Genomic DNA, 19636 nt, shown 5'->3' on the forward strand with positions numbered 1-19636 from the left:
AGGATGAGGAAGGACGTCAGAGTGTAGTGTGTGTGCCGAATTGAGACCTGAGCCCCTTCTGCAAGCATCAGCATCTGTGCAAGGAAAAGGAGCAAGTGGGACAAGTGTACGGTGTCTGTCACCACATTGTGCCCAACGTGCTGCTCCACAGACAACACGGGTCTGCGGGTCTTGCAGAGCTGCAAGGAGCTCCGGGTACTCGCTGGGTTTTGGGACCAGCCCCAAGTGCAGTAGTAAACTGATCAATGCCTCTTTTGCTCATTAAAACACACATCCCCTGCTATTTGTGTTCTCATTTGCTCTGTGTAAAGTGCAGCTTAACAGCTGCTTCTCCCCCTTTCCTTCAGGCAGTCGATGGCTTTCATAACAAAGAAAGAAATTAGTAGCAGGTGGCAGAACGTTTTTAAGGAAGCAAAGACTAAACTGTTGCTTAACTTAGAATGCAAAAAAGCCTCTTTTTATCCCCCTCAGTTTCCCATTAATTTTACAGCAAGATTTATTTTGCAAATTGCCCGAAGAAGATGAAAGCAATTGTCCTGCTAACTTGCCTCCCCCATCTCCAGCAGCAGGCAGTATCCCATGCTCCAGGGGCAGGCACCCCCTGGACAAGGACCTGCCCAAGGACCAGCCTCTTCCAACAGGAAGCTGTTTAGTCCTGTACCCCAAGGCATGGAGGTTTCTCTCGGTGCTAAATGCAGTCCCTCTTTAATACCATCGTTGCTGCTCTTGTTATGCAGCCGCTAACAAACCTTCCTGCTCAAAGCATCTTTGTGTGCCTGTCATATCTTACTGATGCTTCCTTCATAAAAGGTTTGCTTTGAGTCAGGATTTTCTCTTTCAGGACAGAAAAATAGGACCCTGCTTCTGACAGAAGATGTTGTTTTACTACCCCTGTGTGAATAATAAGTCTAAATAACAATGGCCATGCCTATATGTAGATCTTTCAAATATTCTCAACTGCTAGGAAAGACATTCTGTTAAATTGGGCTACGTGTATCTTTTGCCTGGTGAGTTTGAGGACGTGAGCTGCTTTAATAATTTTTATCTGGCCAGAAAATGCCATTGGTGTGGTTCAGCTCCCTGACCATATGACCAGACTGTCTTCCTACATGACTCCAATTCAGACTTCTCTTTTGTCTTCGTGTGTCCCTCAGCATCTCTGTGTCAACTGTCATTTCCGGGGGCGGTTTCTGCCAGGTTGCTGGTTCGATAGATCTGCTCTGCTCTTCTGTTTTGGCTGATTTTTGGTCCATGTTAAGAAAACCTACAAAATAATCTGGGTAGTTCTGGGTAAAAGCAGGATTGATTTCCAGTCTCTGAACCGCAGAGTGTGAGTTTCTCCTTTGAGGTGGTGTGGGTAAATCGGATCTAGAGGAGGAGGCTTAGGTTGTGCTGAGCCCTGTCTTCATTTCCTACAGCCTTTCTTTGCAATCACCTGTGTGCACGAGTTGTCTGCAGTTCTGGGGAAGCTGAGTAGCTGCAGGCTGGAGGAAGACCTGCCATCTGGAGCATGTGCAGGATTAGGCTCTTCCATTGCTATTTCATTCCTGTTGGCATTTGATATGTTTCCTCAAGAGAGGCTGTGAATGTTTTCAGCCAACGTACTGCTTTCTACTACAAAGGAAATGTAAAAAGATAGCAAAAAACCCATTCCCTAAATATGTTCACAATCAGTTCTATTCCCCTGTAATGAGATTTGTAGGAAATGAAAAAAGCAGCCATCAGACTAGGGGCTTTTCAGTGAGTCATAAATCTCCGCTTGTGGGAACCCATCTGCCTCTGGGATGCACATCTGGGCTGCCCGCAGCTGCCCACTCTGCCTGTGCTGCAGCGCTCCATCTGCCCAGGATCTTCAGCTGGATCAGCATGGGGTGACAGTTGGGACAGGTGACTCGAGGTCTCTGCACACCGTGGCTCCAGTCCCCATGGGGACTGAGCCCATGTTTGTCTTTCCCAAGCAGGGGTAGGGCAGGAATCAAAGCAAATGCTCTGTCCCCACCACGGAGGAGTCAATTGAGTTCCTTCTGTCCTCCCTTCCCATGGGCACTTGGGGACAGGGCAGCAGGGAGGACACCCTCCACAAGAAGCCAAGCCATGGCTGTGCATGTCACACTCAACTCAGGGGCAGGGACAGTCCTCGTCATCTCTGCTTTGGTTTTCCTGGTTGATGGTCTGAAGGGGTTCTTCTTGCAAAAGACCTCCCTCATTCTGTTTCTTATTTTCCCCTGTGAAAAGAGCCCCGTTGCTTTATGCAGCACACACAACTATGCACGCTTGTGCCTTTTGTACAGGCATTCAAAAAACCCCAAGCAAACAACAAAACAAAACACAAAAAAGCACAAAACTCTACTGGCCTGTGTGCCAGTCATGGGCTTTTGATTGCATGGTTGATTATCAGCCTCCAAATTGAATCCATGAGGATCCAATCCCAGCTTCGTGACCAGAATTCCAAAAATATATTCACAAAGGAGTGACATTTAAAGATGTCTCCATGACCCTCTGATGTTTCAGCCAGTAGAGGGATTGCTTATACAATAACATTCCTTCCTAATGCATTCAACCTGCTGTTGTTGGGATCAAGTGTTGTAACTTAAGATACAAGAGAAATCAAAATTTAAAATGTATTCAAAATTAATGTGAATGGACTTCAGTGCTGTTTTACTTTCTATAGCGCCAAAGCTGATGGATGAATTATTCACTTTTCATAACATCTCAGTATGAAATAGTTATTTCATAGACTCTCTTCTATCCATCATATTATCACTTTTGCTATTTTTTTTTTTTTTTAATATGTGGAGGAAGATCTTCATTAACATTGATATGCTACTTCATCTAAGTGTTACTTCTTCTTCTGAGTGCTCTGATCAGACTAGCAGCCCTAACAGGAGTGTGATCCTGCTGGGGTGAGGCTGGCTGTGGGCTTGGAGTGTCTCACGCCAGGGGTTTAACAGCATCGGGAATGCTGAGACCAGCAGAACCAGGAGGAACTCAAGGGATTCACATTTCTTCACAATGAAAACTAAAAGGTCTCATTTCAATTTCCCCATTTGTCATATGCCTAATGCAGACTGGAATTATCCTGAGTGCAAGCTCGGCGAGTCTACGGCTCTGGCACGCCTGGAGGGCTCCAAATCAGCTGGATCCCTCAGCAATAAATTGCAGGAGTGGTGGCTCAGATAATATGAGTTTACAAGCCTGATTTCAGAAGGACCTCGGGCAATATTGATGAGGCGCGGGGATGCTGTTTGTTGACATATTGAAGCTGACACTAATAATCTGGAAGTGCTGAGGGTTTCACTGGCACTTCTTAGGGAGTTATGAGACTCTCAGGAGAGCGGCAGGAGCTTTTGCACAGACTTGCCTTGACGTTGGATCAGGCCCTTAGTTTGAGGCAGCTCCAAGGTCTGAAGGTTTTCATCAGTAAGAACTATTATTTTTCAAAATCTTTTCAAAGTCTTCTCTCCCTGTAGGGTTGGAAACAGCACTGGCGTGGAGCTAAACTGGTGGCAGCTTTCACCCTTATGCATTCTCATTTGAGGAATTCCCTGGTTGATCAAAACTCTGAAAGCAGCCAAATGCTGCAGTTTCTCAGACTTTTTTTTTTCCTCAACGCACATGACTTTAAGAGGTCAGACGAATAACCTCCTATTTTCTCTCTCTGCTGGATACCAAAGGGTATCTCGCAAGGGAAATCACTTTATTATTTCTAGAATAGGCTTTCTTAATAAGCGTTGGAGAAAGTTATCAACTTTAGACTCTAGAGACTAAATTCTTCCTTGTTCCCCAAAATTTAAGGATGCTCCAGTATTTTAGACGAAAGGCCTTCAATTTAGAAGACCTGACTTCAGTTCCATCCTGTGTAACAGTGAACAGAATACCTAAATCAAGATCCCTAAAGGCACCACAGTACCTAATTTCAGAATCATTGGAAATGAAGTGCCTGCATACGTCTAAGCACATGGCTTGCGGTCCTGCCGTGCCTCAGTTTCCCCTCTCTAGTTTGGCATTTGTAGTATTTCACCCAGGACTGTGTGAGGGTAATAGCTGAGGGATGCTGAGTTCTTTAGACCAGCTGAGGATCCAAAAGAGCAATTCAGCCTTAGACTGTCCAGCCCAGATCTTGCTTTGCCCACTCAGATGGAGTGGGAAGAGCCCTTGTCCTGAGCATGAGGAAGGCCAAGGTGCCCAAAATAGGGACCCACAAGAGCCACATGAGAGAGACGCGCAGCATGAGGAATAGCAGCATTGCCTTTTGTGTTTCACTGGTAAGGGGGTGCATAAAAATACCACCATCTGTTTCCTTTTTTAATGACAATTTATGAGTTACCCTTGACATTTTGAGTAAATATTTAACAAGAAATAAAGGGAAATAATTTTTAGTTTTTGAAGATACTGTTTAAAGCCAACAGTTCTTGAAAGACCTGGTGGTGCCTGTGCACTGAGCAGTGCAGTTTGCTAAACCTGTCGGCTCTGGGGCAGGAGAGGGCTGGACCAGGCTTAGCTGGGGTCCCAGCGGAGGCCACGTGTGTCAGGCATGTGATGTGTCCATGGGCATCTCTGCTGGGAGCACCACAGCCCGGGAGAGAGGAGGAGAACTTGGATCCTCTCCAGGCGACAAAACTCCCAACTGTGCTTCAGGGGGTGCAGCCAGACTTGGGGTGAAATGGGAGAGCACCCCCATGGCAAAAGAGAGAATAGGGCAGAAACAAGAAGGCGGAGAAATCTGTGGCGCTTTTGAGTGTCAGGTGTTCAGAGGAGTCACCAGCCAGTACCCAGAAGCACACAGGTACTGCCCTCCCTCGGACTCGCACAGCAGACAGCGATTTCTGCCTTGGGAAAGCAGTTTCTATGGCATCAGTACAAATAGATTTACAGAGCTAGTGAAATGCTTAATTCCAGTTGGCATCATGAGGAGGGAGGCATCCAGCCTCTTCAGATACCTTTCTTGGTCCCCCAGCTCTCCACCTTCACGTCTGTGAGCCTGAATACCTCGTTCATCTTCCCCAGCACAGTGAGATGGCTTCTCTAAATCACACTAGCCTTCTTCTTTCATTGTAGTGTTGTCCTTGAGAGTATAGTACAGTCTCTACAGTCTCTACTTGTTTTTTTTTTTTTTTTTTACCAGAGCTTTTGTGTTTACTTGACTCCACAGGGTCATTAGTCGAGCCCAAGGACTGAAGCTGGTGGTGGAGACTCTCATGTCATCCCTGAAGCCCATTGGGAACATTGTGGTCATCTGCTGTGCCTTTTTCATAATATTTGGGATCCTGGGAGTTCAGGTGAGTCCCTTGGAAGCCTCAACACCGAACCCAAAAGCATCATGAGCCCCAGATGGCCCCACGTCTGGGTATCTGTACCAATGGGCAGGCTATGAGCATTTCTGCAACCGAGCAATAGGTTGTTTGGCCCTCTTGGGGAATGCTCCTTGCACTTAGCGAGGAGGAAGCAGATTTCCCAATAATAGTCAGCCATTAAAACCTCTTTAACAATTACAACCTAACAACAGTTGCCCAGCTACACGCATCCCTGGCCACAGCTGAAGGAGCAATGGTTAGAGCCAGTTAGTGGGGCTGGTTTTGCCTCTCACTGGTTCAAGGTCCTCTGCTCAGCTCTAGAAACGCGTGTTCATTTTGAATCCATAACTTTGCCATCTTAACAGCCTGGAAAGGCTCAGACATAAGGACTTACGCAGCTCTCTGTCCCCACCCCAGCAGCATAGTGTGGTTCTTTCAAGTGCTCTCCAGACAACTTATTCCTAGCTTCCAAGTCTTGGCTATGTGTCACTTGACATCTTGAACTTCTTGAAGCTTCCCTGTTGCATGCAGTGATACTAAAGCCAGTATCATGACCCCCTCAAAGGCACAGAATGGGCTTTCTTTCCACCACAAGGACTTCTGCCTGCAGAAGGATGTAAATAAAGATATTTCTTCACTTTCTCGCCCAGCCACACCAGAGAAGGGTCAGGTCTCAAACATGATATTTACCAGAAAAGCTCTGCACTGGGACACTCTCAAATCCCATTCCTGTTCTGGCTGGGAGATAATGTGGGGACATCTCCCCTCCACCTTTTTTTCTAGATATAAAGCAATGGGGAAATAGAAACTCTCAGAGCTGAAATTGTTGGTTTGTAAACTCCAGAGAGACCTTGACCTGGAGATTGATCCAGATTCTGACAGTTTGTATAACTGAAAGCTTGCAGAACCAGAGATTTCCGAGTCTGCTTCCAGCCAGCTCTGCTGGCAATACCCTCAGTCACAGGAGTGCAGGAACCCAGAGAAAAAAGTGGTAGTTTCTGAAGCAACTGGTTTCTCATTACCTGAGAAGAAAAGATTGTTTCATATAAATATTCTGACATAACACTTATTCCTTTCTGAAGTTTGTCTGATCTGTCACCGCCAGCTTTGGGAAGCAGCTCTGTTTGGCTTTGTTTTGGAAAGGTGTCTTATATAATATTTTATACTAATGTACTGTTTAAATAATAAATGCAGCATTGAAAATAAACAGAGAAGAAAATCGTGCCATCCATAACCACCTCAGCAGCTAGATTGGTTTAGCATTACCGTACAACAACATCCATCCGTTATACTAAACAGATTCATAAAACTAAGCACATCCCGTAAAACAATATAAAACTCAGACACAGGAAAATTTATGCCAAACAGCAAAACTTGCAATATGCTCTCTGAATTTCCTCCCTGCTAATTGTGATTGTTTTCCCTGGTGACTTGCAGTTTTATGTTAAATTGTCATGACTATTGATGTGTTCAAGCGGTAGATACAAGCAAGACTGATCCTGTATTCAGGATGCAAAATTCTCAGTTAATATTTATGTCTAATTAGGTGTAAGATGAGGTTATAGCTATTTTCTATAAAAAGATGATCTCTCAAGGTTACTGCTGGTTTTTCCGTGTAAATATAAACTGGGGATCAAACTAGAAGTTTATGATGCTGTTAAATCCAGACGTCCACTTTTTTAATGGTGTTTCCTGTTAGCAACACTGTTTTTGTTGTGGAGCTTGCCTACATGTGAAAAGTCATTAATAAGACACAAGAAACACATAAAACAAGTACAGTAGGAAACACGGGGTCTTTCACTTTCAGAACCGCTAAAATCTGAAGCACTGATGGGGATCAGCATTTGTGCAAATTGGACTTTGTATTTCCAAACCCCGTTAGTAGCTCTGTTACTGCTCCCGTCTGAGTGGCATTATAGTCCAGCTCCTGGAGAAGTTATATTTATAGACCATATATTAAAAAGAGTTGTTTACCTTCCTGCTTAATTAAAACTTTTCTCTGTGAAGGCTATATCTCCCCAGTCTGCCTTACCCACAGCTAGTGTTTCTCTATGGAAAGATCAGGGAATACTTCTCTTCTTGCATCCAGAAGTTTTATGGCTGCGTTGAGTGGTGATTAATTTTGCACGCCTCAAGAACATCCTTCTGCTGTTGATTTCTCAAGGAAACCCATGGAGTAATGCATGGGTTTATCTCCTTTGCTATTATTTCTACTGATATCTGTCTAGAATAACAGATCAAAACCCATCAGCATCTTTTCTCTGGATACCCAGGTGGTGTTTTAAGGAGCCTGGTGAGCTGGCTGCCATTTCCCCCCAAAACAGTAATGTCAATAGTTTCTGTCAGCAAATAAAACCAGATTTGTTGGATGTCTCCCAGGCTTTGATACCATCCACCCTGCTAGCATCAATCACCCTGTCAGAAGCAGTAACCAGTCTGTGTTCTGAGTGCGGGAAACATCAGGTCTGGAATTAAGTGCATGGAAGCTCATGTTCCTCACGCAGGTGTAAATCAGGAGCTGGTTCCCCAGGAGTTACATCTCTCCTGGCTTACACCAAAGGAAGTAAGCTACCTAGCATCAGTTGGCCTTGACTCTTTAAGCTCTGCACAAGAAATAGTTTCAGAGACCACTGCCTGGATTGCAGAGCTGAATGATGGCTGGAGAACAGCACTGAGAACCAGAGACCAGAGCTGGACTGACACCAGTCTTGATTCAGTGAGACCCCAACGTCACTTGCAGGAGCTCGGCTCCTCTCGACACGTCTCTTTGTGACCTGTAAGAGCAGAGCTCAGGCCATCACTGTCCCTCTTCACCGCCACCTTCTCTCTGCTGACAGAGGGTCCTCGTTACGCTTAATTTGTCGGTAACTCTTGAAACTGGCATCGTTAACTGGGCTGAGAGTCACCGGAGACATTCCACGTGTGGTGAGAAGCCATTAGCTGGTCTGGGCTATTAGTTGGGGCTCCCCTGGAGCTTGTGACCCAGAAGCAAAGACCTTGAGGCCAGACTCAGATCACTGAACCAGACAACCTAATGCACGAGGTGGGTGTCCTAAATGATGTGAAATCATGCATTTGCTCATTAGGTGCCTATTATACAGGCTGCTCGCACTTAATAACCTGCATGAATGAGGCCATTTCCCTGAACTTCTCTGGTTAGCGTGGGCTGTGCAGAATATCCCAGGAGAAATGCCCATCATCTGCAGAGAAATCCTGTGCACCAAACCCTCACCTTTCCTCTCTTCTTTGTGTGTTTTGCAGCTTTTCAAAGGCAAGTTTTTTGTCTGCCAAGGGGAGGACACCAGAAACATCACAAATAAATCGGATTGTGCAGAAGCAAGCTACAAATGGGTCCGGCACAAGTATAATTTTGATAATCTCGGCCAGGTATTAATAGAATGGTAATCTGCTTCTTTGCTCCTTTACCTCCTTGACTTAAAACCTGTGCATTATTATCCCATGGGATTGTCTTACAGGGCACTACCAGTCACAGTAAATATTCAGTTCACATACACAGCGTTCTGTCTCTGTAAATCCCAAAGGCAGTGTTTCCAAGCAGGCATACACTTCTTTTCGGAGCCGAACAAGCACATGTGGCTTCGTGGAGTACTTAATTGCTTCACTGCTACATAACAAACCAAATATATCTTGCAGAAGGGCTTGTCTAATAGAGCTGGACACTTTCAACCATCTCTGCAACACAGCCTTATTTTAGCAGCCTGGTAAGGACTAATTAGTCAGGAGCGGTAGAGACCTGGAGGGTGGAAATGAAGCTGCTTTTGTCTTCAGCTTTGCTGTTTCCGAATGAGTGCTCATTGCTGAACGGGGCGTGGACATTGATAGGTTTTTGCTGCCAGGAGAAGCCTTGGGCACCAAAGTGTCCCATTATCAGACAGGTAATGATCATCCTCAGACAGGAAAGGGCCAAGAGGAATAAAATGCTGCAAGTAGAAAAGCTTTAGTGCAAATACGTCTGACTTTTTTTTCTATGTGTTTCTAGGCCCTGATGTCCCTCTTTGTTCTGGCCTCCAAGGACGGTTGGGTGGATATTATGTACGATGGCTTAGATGCTGTGGGTGTTGACCAGCAGGTACGTGCCCTGTCAGAGCTGTAAAAAATGAGTTGTGTAGATCGTACATTTTGGTTCTTGTTTTGTACAATACTCTTGGGGGGTTGGGATTGAGGGAGCAGTTTAGCCCAAGTCCTGGGGTGTGACCGGGAGACGAGTGGAAAGTCTGGATTTGGATCTAGCCTTTTTCCTACAGTTTTTGCAACACAACTGGGGTAACCAGAAATAGGAGAACTGCACCTATCAAAGAAGGGTTCACTTTTTAAGCAATTTGGACATTTCAGGAGAAAATAAGTGCTTCGTGTAGGTACAGACTTTCAGTGAGGAACAGCTGTAAAAAGATGCTACTGTCCTGCTGTTGGCAGAACAGAGGTGGTTCTTCCATCCTAAATGTGCTTTATGTTTTGGGAACATTCAGTTAAAATGTCTTAGAGGGCTCTAATGTTCAGGAAAAGCAGAGCACACTGGGCTGCCTCAAAGGGGCTCCCGTGGGTTTTGTGGATGGAGCAGCTCTATCAATTTGCTCCTTTTTCTTTTTGGTGCTCAGTTAACATTTGCCTTCCTCCACATTGCAGCCAGTCATGAACTACAACCCATGGATGCTCCTCTACTTCATCTCCTTCCTGCTGATCGTGGCCTTCTTCGTCCTCAACATGTTTGTGGGGGTGGTGGTCGAGAATTTCCACAAGTGTCGGCAGCACCAGGAGGAGGAAGAAGCCAAGAGGCGGGAGGAGAAGAGGCTTCGCCGGCTGGAGAAAAAGAGAAGGAGTAAGGAGAAACAGATGGCTGGTCGGTAGTCTTTCCACATCTTTCTGAGTCCTGCTTGACCTTCCACACAATCCCCTCCTCCCTCCCCTCCCTGCCTCATGTCTGGTGATCATTCTTCTCCCCAAAGCATGTCCAGCTATAAAATTTGCATGAAGGAAATAGTGTCGTTTTAGGCTGAGTAAAGAGCCATGGAAGCCTTTTTAATGGCTGCATGATTTGCAATGACCTTTCCGTTGGAGGTTCTTTAAATTAAAATATAATAATAATCAGACCTGCAGCTTCTTGGATAGCAGAGCTCAGTGTTACACAAATAGTGACAACTGCAAAGATCAGCAGTGCCGGATGGCACCATAAATCTTCTGAGTCATAAGCACTGTTGCTGATAACTGGATTCACTATTTGGTTTATTACAGCCTTGTAATGCCACAGTGATGTTACCTGTCCCATTTATCAAGCAGGTTTATTTATTGGCACAGTAGCACCACTGCTATTCAAGAGTGTAATAAAATAATGGAGCCATCTCATTCTAGTAATGCTTAAAAACCCCTTAGAGAAACATATCAATGCATTTGCTTGTGAAATACAGATTAGAAGGAAAAAAAAAAAAAAAAGCCAGCTAAGAAGAGTCACTAACTAGGCAAAATAGCACTGATGCAAATTGAACCAAGCTCCAAATGGAATACGCGAGCTTGCAGCCCTGCCTGGAGAAGGCTTTACAGGTGAAGGGAGGTTAGACCTCAGCTCTGCTAAAAGTTTCCAACCTGACATTTTTCTTCTAGTCTTTTTCTCTTTTAATTTGGTTGAATAAGGAGGAATAAGTCAGCCAGAGGCCACAGGTTGGAGGTACTCTTCTTCTTGCATGCTCTCTCTTCTGACTGAACTTTCTCCATGTCCGTGGCCCCATGTTCTCCCTCCTGGGGCAGGCGCCTGCTGCTCTCTCTGTGTTCCCTTTCACAGCTTTTCTCTATCTTTGACAGACTTCAGTACTGTTTAAGAGACTGTCTGATCAAGCATTGTTCCAAAACCTGGTAATATTAACTATATAAAGTCTTTTTAAAATTATTTTTAATAGCCTAAGAGGTATTTAATAGCTGTGACAGGCTCCGTTGTGCAACCACATACCACAAGGGTGTCTCAGCCTCTCTCAGTTCAGCACTTACCCGGCACTTTCCTTTGGTCGAGTCCCATGAACTTCACAGGTTTTGTAACCAATAGGATGTATCACACCAGCCTCTGGACATCAAACTTTGGTTTATGCTGAGAGCCTGGTGATGGTCACTGGAAAGCTGGAGGCTTCCCTCAAGAGCGGTGGAGGACACGTTAGTCTGTTCTCAGTTAAGTGGGATACAGATGGAAAGAATTTTCTTTGTTTTTCACATCAAGGAAATGTCTAGAAAGCTCTTTTGGTCAGTTCAAGTTCCCAAACACTGTTTCAGGCTGATGAGCTAGAAAATGTTTTTAAAGGCTGGATAGAAAGATCCCTATTTAAAGTTGCGGTTTTGGAAAGCAAACATTTCTATAGAAGAAAAATAGATATTTAGTTATTATTAATGACCTTATTTGTAATGCTAGAGGAACTAGATGAAGAAAAGACGTAAGTCTGGGCAATTTCCCAGTGGGAAGGAATCACAAACCATCCTTGGAGATGTAGTTATTCATTCAGTGCTATGAAATGCCTAATTAAAGAGGCAATAAAACAGATATTTTACTGAGTATCAAATATTGCTGAGTATTCAATAGCTATAAAAACCTTTCAGGAGCAAAGCATGAAGCCCTCCAAATCACTTCAGAACAGTTTTCCCAATTCACATTCAGTGAAACGTTGGTTTTAATTGACCGTGTCCAGCTTTGCCCTCGGAGGCAACAGATGTCGTTTCTGAGCTTCGTTCTGCAGGGTGGAAACTTGCAGATGGTACTAAGACTAGGGCTTCAGTTATAGCTCCAACTGCATGGGGGGTCCTTTCAGCTGGGCTTCCTGAGTGTCCCCAGATGCCCAAACCAACCTGTGGATGTCAGACACAGACAGACATAGACATCTAACTGGTTGCACAGTCATTTTTTATTGTAGACTCTTCAAAAGCATTTACTCAATGGGACATCTGAAAACCAGGCGAGCGTGTGAGATCCCAGCTGGGCAAGACGTAGGCAGATGCAGGAGTGGTCACTGTAAGGTGCAGGATATGTACAAAGTCCATCCTTCAGAAGCGTCTTCTCCTTCATCGTCGTCAAGCCAAGGAGTTCTCAGGGATCTCTTGGGCTTCCACCTGTGCACGTGGGAGAAGCACAAGAGCTTTTTCACCTGAGCCCACCCTCCATGAGACACAAGGAGAGGATCCCACAAGAAAACGTTCCCGGTAGAGGCGATGGAGAGCCTGAGAGCCACCGGGACCTCTCAAGGGGAAGGGAAGTCTTGCCGTGTGTCCTGCCGGGTCATTAATGCCATTTCATTCTTTTAGATCTAATGCTGGATGATGTATTAATGGAGAGCTCAGCCAGTGCAGTGCAAGGTACTGGGAAGTCGGCACGTCTCGTCCCACGTGAATGGCAGTGCTGTGTCACTAATGCTGGCCACCGCTGCTGCCAGGCATCCCACTAAACCCTCTGTGTGGTGCAAAGCTCGTTTGCTTCCTCCATGGCACACGCGCATCATTCCCAACGGCAGGTCTGCAGACCCGCCTCAGGACTGACACTTGCAAACCTTTAATTTATCACTTGATCATGTTATGTTTTTCAATATTTTTTTCTGGTTTTCATTAAGACACTGTCAGACTCTTCATGGTTTTTTTTATTTCCCCCTTTTTTGCTGTTTTTTTTCTTTTTGTTTGAGAATAATGACTGGACTGTGAATTGGGTCCTTTATCGTTTACTCTAGCTTTCCTACCACCAGCTTAGGAGTCTCTGACTAATTTGCAGGAGTGTCTCTGGAAGGCAGGCAGTCTCGCTTAGGGAGGTTATTTCATTGTTTCTCCAGCCCTTGCTCATTGCTCCACACACACTGTGCTTCAGGGAGACACAGCATTTTTTCAGCAGGGTAAAATTCAGTATAGTATAGAGCTTCAGTGCTTTAACGGAGCCAGGGTGGACGTGGGGTTTAGCCGTTGTGCTGCCCAGCTTGTAAATTCTTTGTATTGATTGAGAGTCACTCAACATATGAGGCATCTTGTGAATTAAATGAAATAAAGATGCCACCTCAAAGCTTTTCCAGGTCCTGGAGGGGATGGACCATCTGGGTTGATGGCTGCTGGGGTTTGACCTGGCCACGCCAAGCAGGGCTGGCTCACGTCTCCCTTTCCTGTCCTCCATCACCAGCATGATAACTCAGGGCCGCAAATCTGTCCCTTGCTCCTTTTATTTTTAGAAGAAGCTTTGATCTGGCAAGCATTTTGTTTAATTCATAACTTAAGAATATTAGCCTGAATAATTAAAGAGGCGCTAACATAGAAACAAATATAGCTGTAATTTTCGACAAAAATAATATGCTAGGAAAAATGTGCCATTAAAACTCTCACCTGTGAACAAGCTCCCAGTGCTTGAGACGGGAGCAGAGCTCCATCCATCTCTCACATATTGCTGGGAGTTTTGATTAAATAAAAATCACAAGGTGAGGGCTATTGGCTTTCACTGCAGAGGACAACTTGGGGAGACAGAAGTTCCTACCTTAATTTTCTAAGGCCTTGTTGGACATTATCACAACATGCTTTATTAAATCCCGAATCTCCTTCCCATTGCCATTCCTGGTATTCTTATTTCTTTGCCTTTATTCTTGCTCTTCTTGGTAGGCCTCCTGTCCCCTCCCGCAAAACAGGGCAGCACGAGGGGGGGTGTTGTCCCTGGGTTTGGGGGTCTCTTTATTTATTTTTCATTTTATTTGGTTGTGACTCTTTTTCTGGTCTTACAGAGCTACATCAAGGCAGGTTTATGTTATTTTTAAGGCATTGAACTCATTCCCAACCCCTCCATTGTCCTGCGCAGGCTCAGAAAGACTCTTAGACTCTGCCTTTAAAAAGCGTGCGATTGTCAGGTCTGTCCTTTGTGTTTCCTTTTGTTGTCTTCTCTTTGGATCCAGCAGTAGTGAATGTGCCACGCTGCTCTTCAGGCACCGATGCGAGGGAACAGAAAGGTTTTATTTCTGAACCTGACTGTGAGGGATATGAGGGAATCAGTCCTGGGTGCTGTAGTCGAACCTCCTGTGGTTCAATGAGAAACCTGGAGTTGTGACCCCAAATCTTCCACACATCACTTAGAGAGGGTTTCTTTTCTCTTTCTGTGAAGATAAGATGCAGAAGTGTGTGAGTGAGCGTGCTGCTGCTTGGTGCTTAGTGAGATTATGATTTTATTATTTTTCTTTCTGTTTTTGAGTCTATATTTTATCATAACCAGAATCTTCGCAGTGGAAATAGTTTATCATTTTCCATTTCCCTTTTTTTTTTTTTTAATAAGTCCATTCAGTACAATGAAAGCCAAGTAAAACACTGTGTTTAAAACAAAAAATTCCTTCAGTGCAAACTACTTTTTAACCTAATAATATTCTTGATATAGTTTGTAAATCCAGCTGCGTCACAGGCTCATTGCTCACTGGTGTGCTGCTGTCCTCCAGATATACTCAGACCTGCAAAGTAGTTAATTCCCTTATTATAGAAGAAGGAAGAAGCTGGAGTAGATGGTAATGGAATTGTCCCACTCTTGTGAATTCCAATTTCCCATGCCCACGCACCTCCGGCTCAAAAGCCACCTCGGGGAAAGTGGCAATTTCTCTCTTGACAGGGCTATATTTGCAGGCAGCTGCTATCTGGAGATATTTCAGAGCCGCATGCCCAGCCCCATTCCCACCAAGAAAATGCATTTGACAGGAAAAGAGTGACCTCAGCCCCATCTCCCACAGAGCCTGGGGTTTAATGCCCCAAAGCTGGGCTGTGATCACCAAAGAATCCTAGAATAGTTTGAGTTGGAAGGGACCTTCCAAGCTCATCCAGTGCCACCCCTGCCATGAGCAGGGACATCTTCACCAGCTCAGGTTGCTCAGAGCCCCGTCCAGCCTGGCCCGGGATGTCTCCAGGGATGGGGCACCCACCACCTCTCTGGGCAAAGGGACAGGTTAAGCAGGAATGGGAAATGTTTCTCCCATAACAGCCATGGTCGCTGCTGCTCTAAACAGACAGAAGAGGATGACGATGAGTGTGGCGGCCCCAGGACAGAGGTTGGGGCTGCCGGGCTCTGCCTCCCAGCCCTTGTCAAGGGGATCAATTATTAATCCCATGGAATGATGCCAAGATGAGCACAGAATGTCTGCTTTGGAAACAACTTGAATTGAGGGATCACAAAAGTGACAAGCCAAGTGCCCCCCTGCCAGGCACACAGTCCCCTTGCCAGCACCGTCCCCTCAGATCTCCATCGCCCGGGATGAAGGAGCAGGTGGGACTTTACAAGCTGTAAAATCTCCTTCCTGCTTGAGTTAGGAGGAGATTGCTCAGGCTCCACCGTCTGAGCTGATTTTCTCCAGTGTAACGATATCTAAATTTGAATCACTTCTCCCTCTCCCACCCTCCTGGCCTCTGGCCACAGTGAAGCAGCTGGATTTACACCCTGTTTACCAGCCTTAAGTCTTGTAGTGGGCTTTTGCTGTATTTCCCCATCTTTTCACATTCTCATTCTGCCAATTCTTCTTTTGTTTGTTTGCTCTCCTCCTCTTTTCTTTAACGCCATGTGTGCCGGGAAGCCAAGTTAACCTTTCCAGTAATAACCAAGACTAACCCAGAGCTCTTGTTGTTCTTGACACAGTGTATTGTAACAGTACATAATGTGGTGTTGTGTTAGTTGTGAAGTTCACCACCCGGAGTTTAACAGATGTCTGTATTTCCCAAGATGTTGGTATTGTTTAGATCTTTCCTGCAATAATTAGAAACGATACTGTGTGATAGGGGGCATGGGCTTTGCACCTGGATGGTCATACATGAGCAACCCCCGACTTCATTGCAGAACTGTGCAGATTGGGTTAAATAAATGGTATTTATACAATAGGGAAAAAAATGGTTTGTCTGTTCAGAAAGTTCCCTGCCTGCCTAGACACAGTAGCTATTTATCTATAGTCCTCGGACAGCATGCCAGCTTGTGTGGTTCATCTCGCGGTAGTATCTCTATTGCACTAACTTGCATGGCCAGCATGCGACGACCGGGGAAGCGAGTGGTGACATGGATAATGACCAGGGTTGACAAATCCCCTCTTATTTAACGTTAATGGGGAAGGGTGAAACATTTACCAAGGGTGATTATCTAAGGCTGCAAGCGCATCTGCGAGAGCAGCATCCAGAGATGTTTGGCTGGGGCATGTGCTGGGAAAAGTGGAAAGGAGCTTTGGTGTTTTGGAAAGGGGGGATGTGAAAGGGAAGAAACCTTGGAAAATATCTCAACAACTGGCAACCCTGCTTATAAGGTCATGCACTGGCTAATCCAGGTGCAGGAGCCTTGCACAGGAGACATTTTACAACCTCTCTCTAAATCCTCTCTCTGTTCTAACAGCGACGGTGCTATTCTGTAGGCTTTGGAATTACCTGCCAATCAAAGCTAAGAAAAACTTGAATTCCAGTGTAATTATTCACAAGTAAATCCACTGCAAGCAAAGGCAGTAACATTGACATTTTTCTTTTTGAATGTGAATTATGCATAAATGTAGAAGAAGTAAGTGATCCAATTACGATGGTGTTTCTTTCTGAGATGATAAGTTGGTTCATAAAAATAGGTCCTATTCCTAACCTAATTGTATTCAAACATTTTAGTTAATTTGCTACTCATAATTTAGCATAATGTGATCGAGATATCTTGACTTTATGGAGATTTATGCAGATTCTGAGATATCTGACAAAGTCTTATGAGTGAGTCAGCAGCTACCAGGCTGCTTTTTTGTAAGCACTCAATAGATTCAGCATGAAAATTCATTTTATAGACCTTTTCATCGATATCGTGCTTTAGCACTCAGGTACAGATCACCTAAAGCACACTGCAGATCAGAAAGTGAATATTAATACCACCTTTTATTTGATGACGCTGAAACAGATTTGTGGGCATTCCAAACCCCTACAGAATAAAAGCGCTGAGTGATTTGTCTCTCTGGTCCCTGGGCTGTAAGGGAAAGGTCTGTCTCTAGGGAAAAGACAAAACCCTGATTTGTCACGATCCTGTTATGAAGCAGGGAGCGCATGAAACCATTAAATCTATGGGTTTGATTGCAAAGTCATTGGCTATTGACAAAGTGAATTCTATTTCCAGGCAAAATTTAATCTTCTAAAATTAGTTTTCCCCGAGGGCAACCCAAACCTGTGCTTTGTGGCTTCATTCTGCCGAAATTTTTGCTCAGAATAATGTATCAAACTGTACATTTGCTGAGCAGCACTAAATATCAGGCCGTGTAATTCTTACAGCTCAATAATTTTCATAACCAGTTGATCATCTAATTATGAGAGTAATATTATACTTTGACATATTCAAGACAGTCCTTTCTGCTTCAATCTGCATTATAATGCCTTCTTGAAAATTGTACTGAATTATATACTCAGCCTTGGCATTTCCCCATTAGAGATTAGGTGAGTAAATGAGTTTATCTCTAGGAATGTTCAAGGTCTGAAGAGCATGTGTCATCCCTGAGGCAGCCGAACATAGGAATGACTCGAACAGTGAAATCTGTATTTTGATAATCTTGTCTAAATGGAGGATCATTATTTTCTAATCGCTAAGGCTGACTGATCAGTTTTCCTTGGTATTTTTTATGGGCCGTTTTTCAGGGCCCTGACAACCAAAGTGTTGAATTTTGTTCTATCTGCAGTTTACTGCAAAGAATATAATATAACTGAATTACTTCTCTTTCAAAGACCACCGCTAACTCAATGGTCTGTGTATTTAAGCCATTGTTAGTAAAATCTGTTCCCGGTATCTGACCATTAATCGAGCTTTTGGATACTTTGGGGACTTTTAAGATCCTTTAAAATCAGCATAAGCAAAAGATGTTGTTTAGATTTAAATTTAATTTAAATTTCCCTACAGGGAAAAGAGTCTTTAGCAGCACAATAGTCCCAGCTCACCTCATCCCTGATGCCATAAGGCTGAGTATAGCGCATGTCCCACTGAAGATGTTTAACGTCTATAAGATGACAGGAGCCCTGCTGTGTATTAAAAATGGTAACATGCCAGCAAGAAAAAAGGGAGAATAAATTTAAAAAAAAGACAGCATGTTGCTGTAAAGGTCTAGAATTTATCATCTTTGGAGCTGGAAAGTGAGGGTGCGTTGACTTCAGAAAGACGCAGAGAAATGACTTGCTGTGCCTCTCCGCTCTCCTCCTCCCCGCTGCAGAAGCTCAGTGTAAGCCCTACTATTCGGATTACTCCCGCTTCCGCCTCCTCATCCACCAGATGTGCACCAGCCACTACCTGGACCTGTTCATCACCGGCGTGATCGGCCTCAACGTCATCACCATGGCCATGGAGCACTACCAGCAGCCCAAGGTATGGGGACAGAGCTGGCGGACACGCTTGGCTGTGGTGGGATGTGCTGATGGGCAGAATTAATGCCAGTTTTGCTGTCAGACCTCAGGGCTTCTGTCCACCTTGCCCAGCCTGTCTCTTTGCCCCATCCTTCGTCTGACTTCCAGCTCAAACCATGCCTTTTGGGACCTGGGCCCTGTTGCACCTCTCCCTTCTAGTTGAATGCAAAAGGGTTGCTTTAAAAACGATGAGGGGAGCAGGTTTGTTTGCTTTGCTAGATGAGATTACCATTGAAATCTTCCATTTGACTTAGGATTTCCACTCGCCCCGCCCCCCCCCCCCCCAAAAAAAAAGGCAAAAAAATAATTTAAAAAAAATGGTGAAATGTTTATTTTTGCAAAATTTCTCCTAAATTCCCAAAGTCCACAGGGCCCAATTTTCAAAGGCACTGGATTCTGTGCTGGTCCTTAAAATACATTTTAATATATTAGCGCGCTAAGTTCCTGGGTCTTTGTCATAGTCTGAAAATAAAAACAGCCTGTCCTGGGATGTCAAGTCTCTCATGCATAAGAATGAAATGGAAATAGCTGCCTTTGCCATCTAACTTGCACTTATTTTTATTAGCCACTTTCAGAATGAATAAATATAACACACAATAGGGGGAAATATTCTTTAAGACTAGACAGGACTGGAATACCTAATGTAAAAGAAACCCAAACAAATAAGACATGCAGGCAAGAGGAAAAACAGCCTCCAGCCTATCATAAAGAAGCCAAAAAGTGAAAGGGCACAAGCCCAATTTATTTATTTTTTTCTATTCAGGTCACCTTTAAATACCATGGAAGGCTCATTGAATGATTCAGTAATTTGGTGATGAAAAAGGTTGTTGGCTAAGAAGCCTGGATTGGAATCGCTCTAGGGCGTGCGTCTTACCGCAGTCCTTTTGCAGATACATTTTCTCTTGTATTTTAAAAATGTTGGGCAGGCTTTTGTTTTTAATTTTCTTCAGGAAAATAACATTTTGTCTCTAAGC

General features: G+C 44.4%; 1 protein-coding gene across 1 annotated transcript in view; it reads left to right on the forward strand.

Moving 5' to 3' along the window:
• Nucleotides 1-19636, forward strand: part of CACNA1G (calcium voltage-gated channel subunit alpha1 G) — a 140945-nt gene that overhangs the window by 95238 nt on the left and 26071 nt on the right. Inside the window, exons 22-27 of the mRNA XM_082066963.1 lie at nt 5153-5279; nt 8556-8681; nt 9295-9384; nt 9939-10131; nt 12588-12638; nt 18473-18624. Coding sequence (XP_081923089.1) covers nt 5153-5279; nt 8556-8681; nt 9295-9384; nt 9939-10131; nt 12588-12638; nt 18473-18624 — 739 coding nt within the window. The remainder of the gene's footprint in view (nt 1-5152; nt 5280-8555; nt 8682-9294; nt 9385-9938; nt 10132-12587; nt 12639-18472; nt 18625-19636) is intronic.

The sequence above is a fragment of the Streptopelia decaocto genome (genome assembly GCF_964273445.1).
Source record: "Streptopelia decaocto genome assembly, chromosome: 16".
NCBI lineage: Eukaryota > Metazoa > Chordata > Aves > Columbiformes > Columbidae > Streptopelia > Streptopelia decaocto.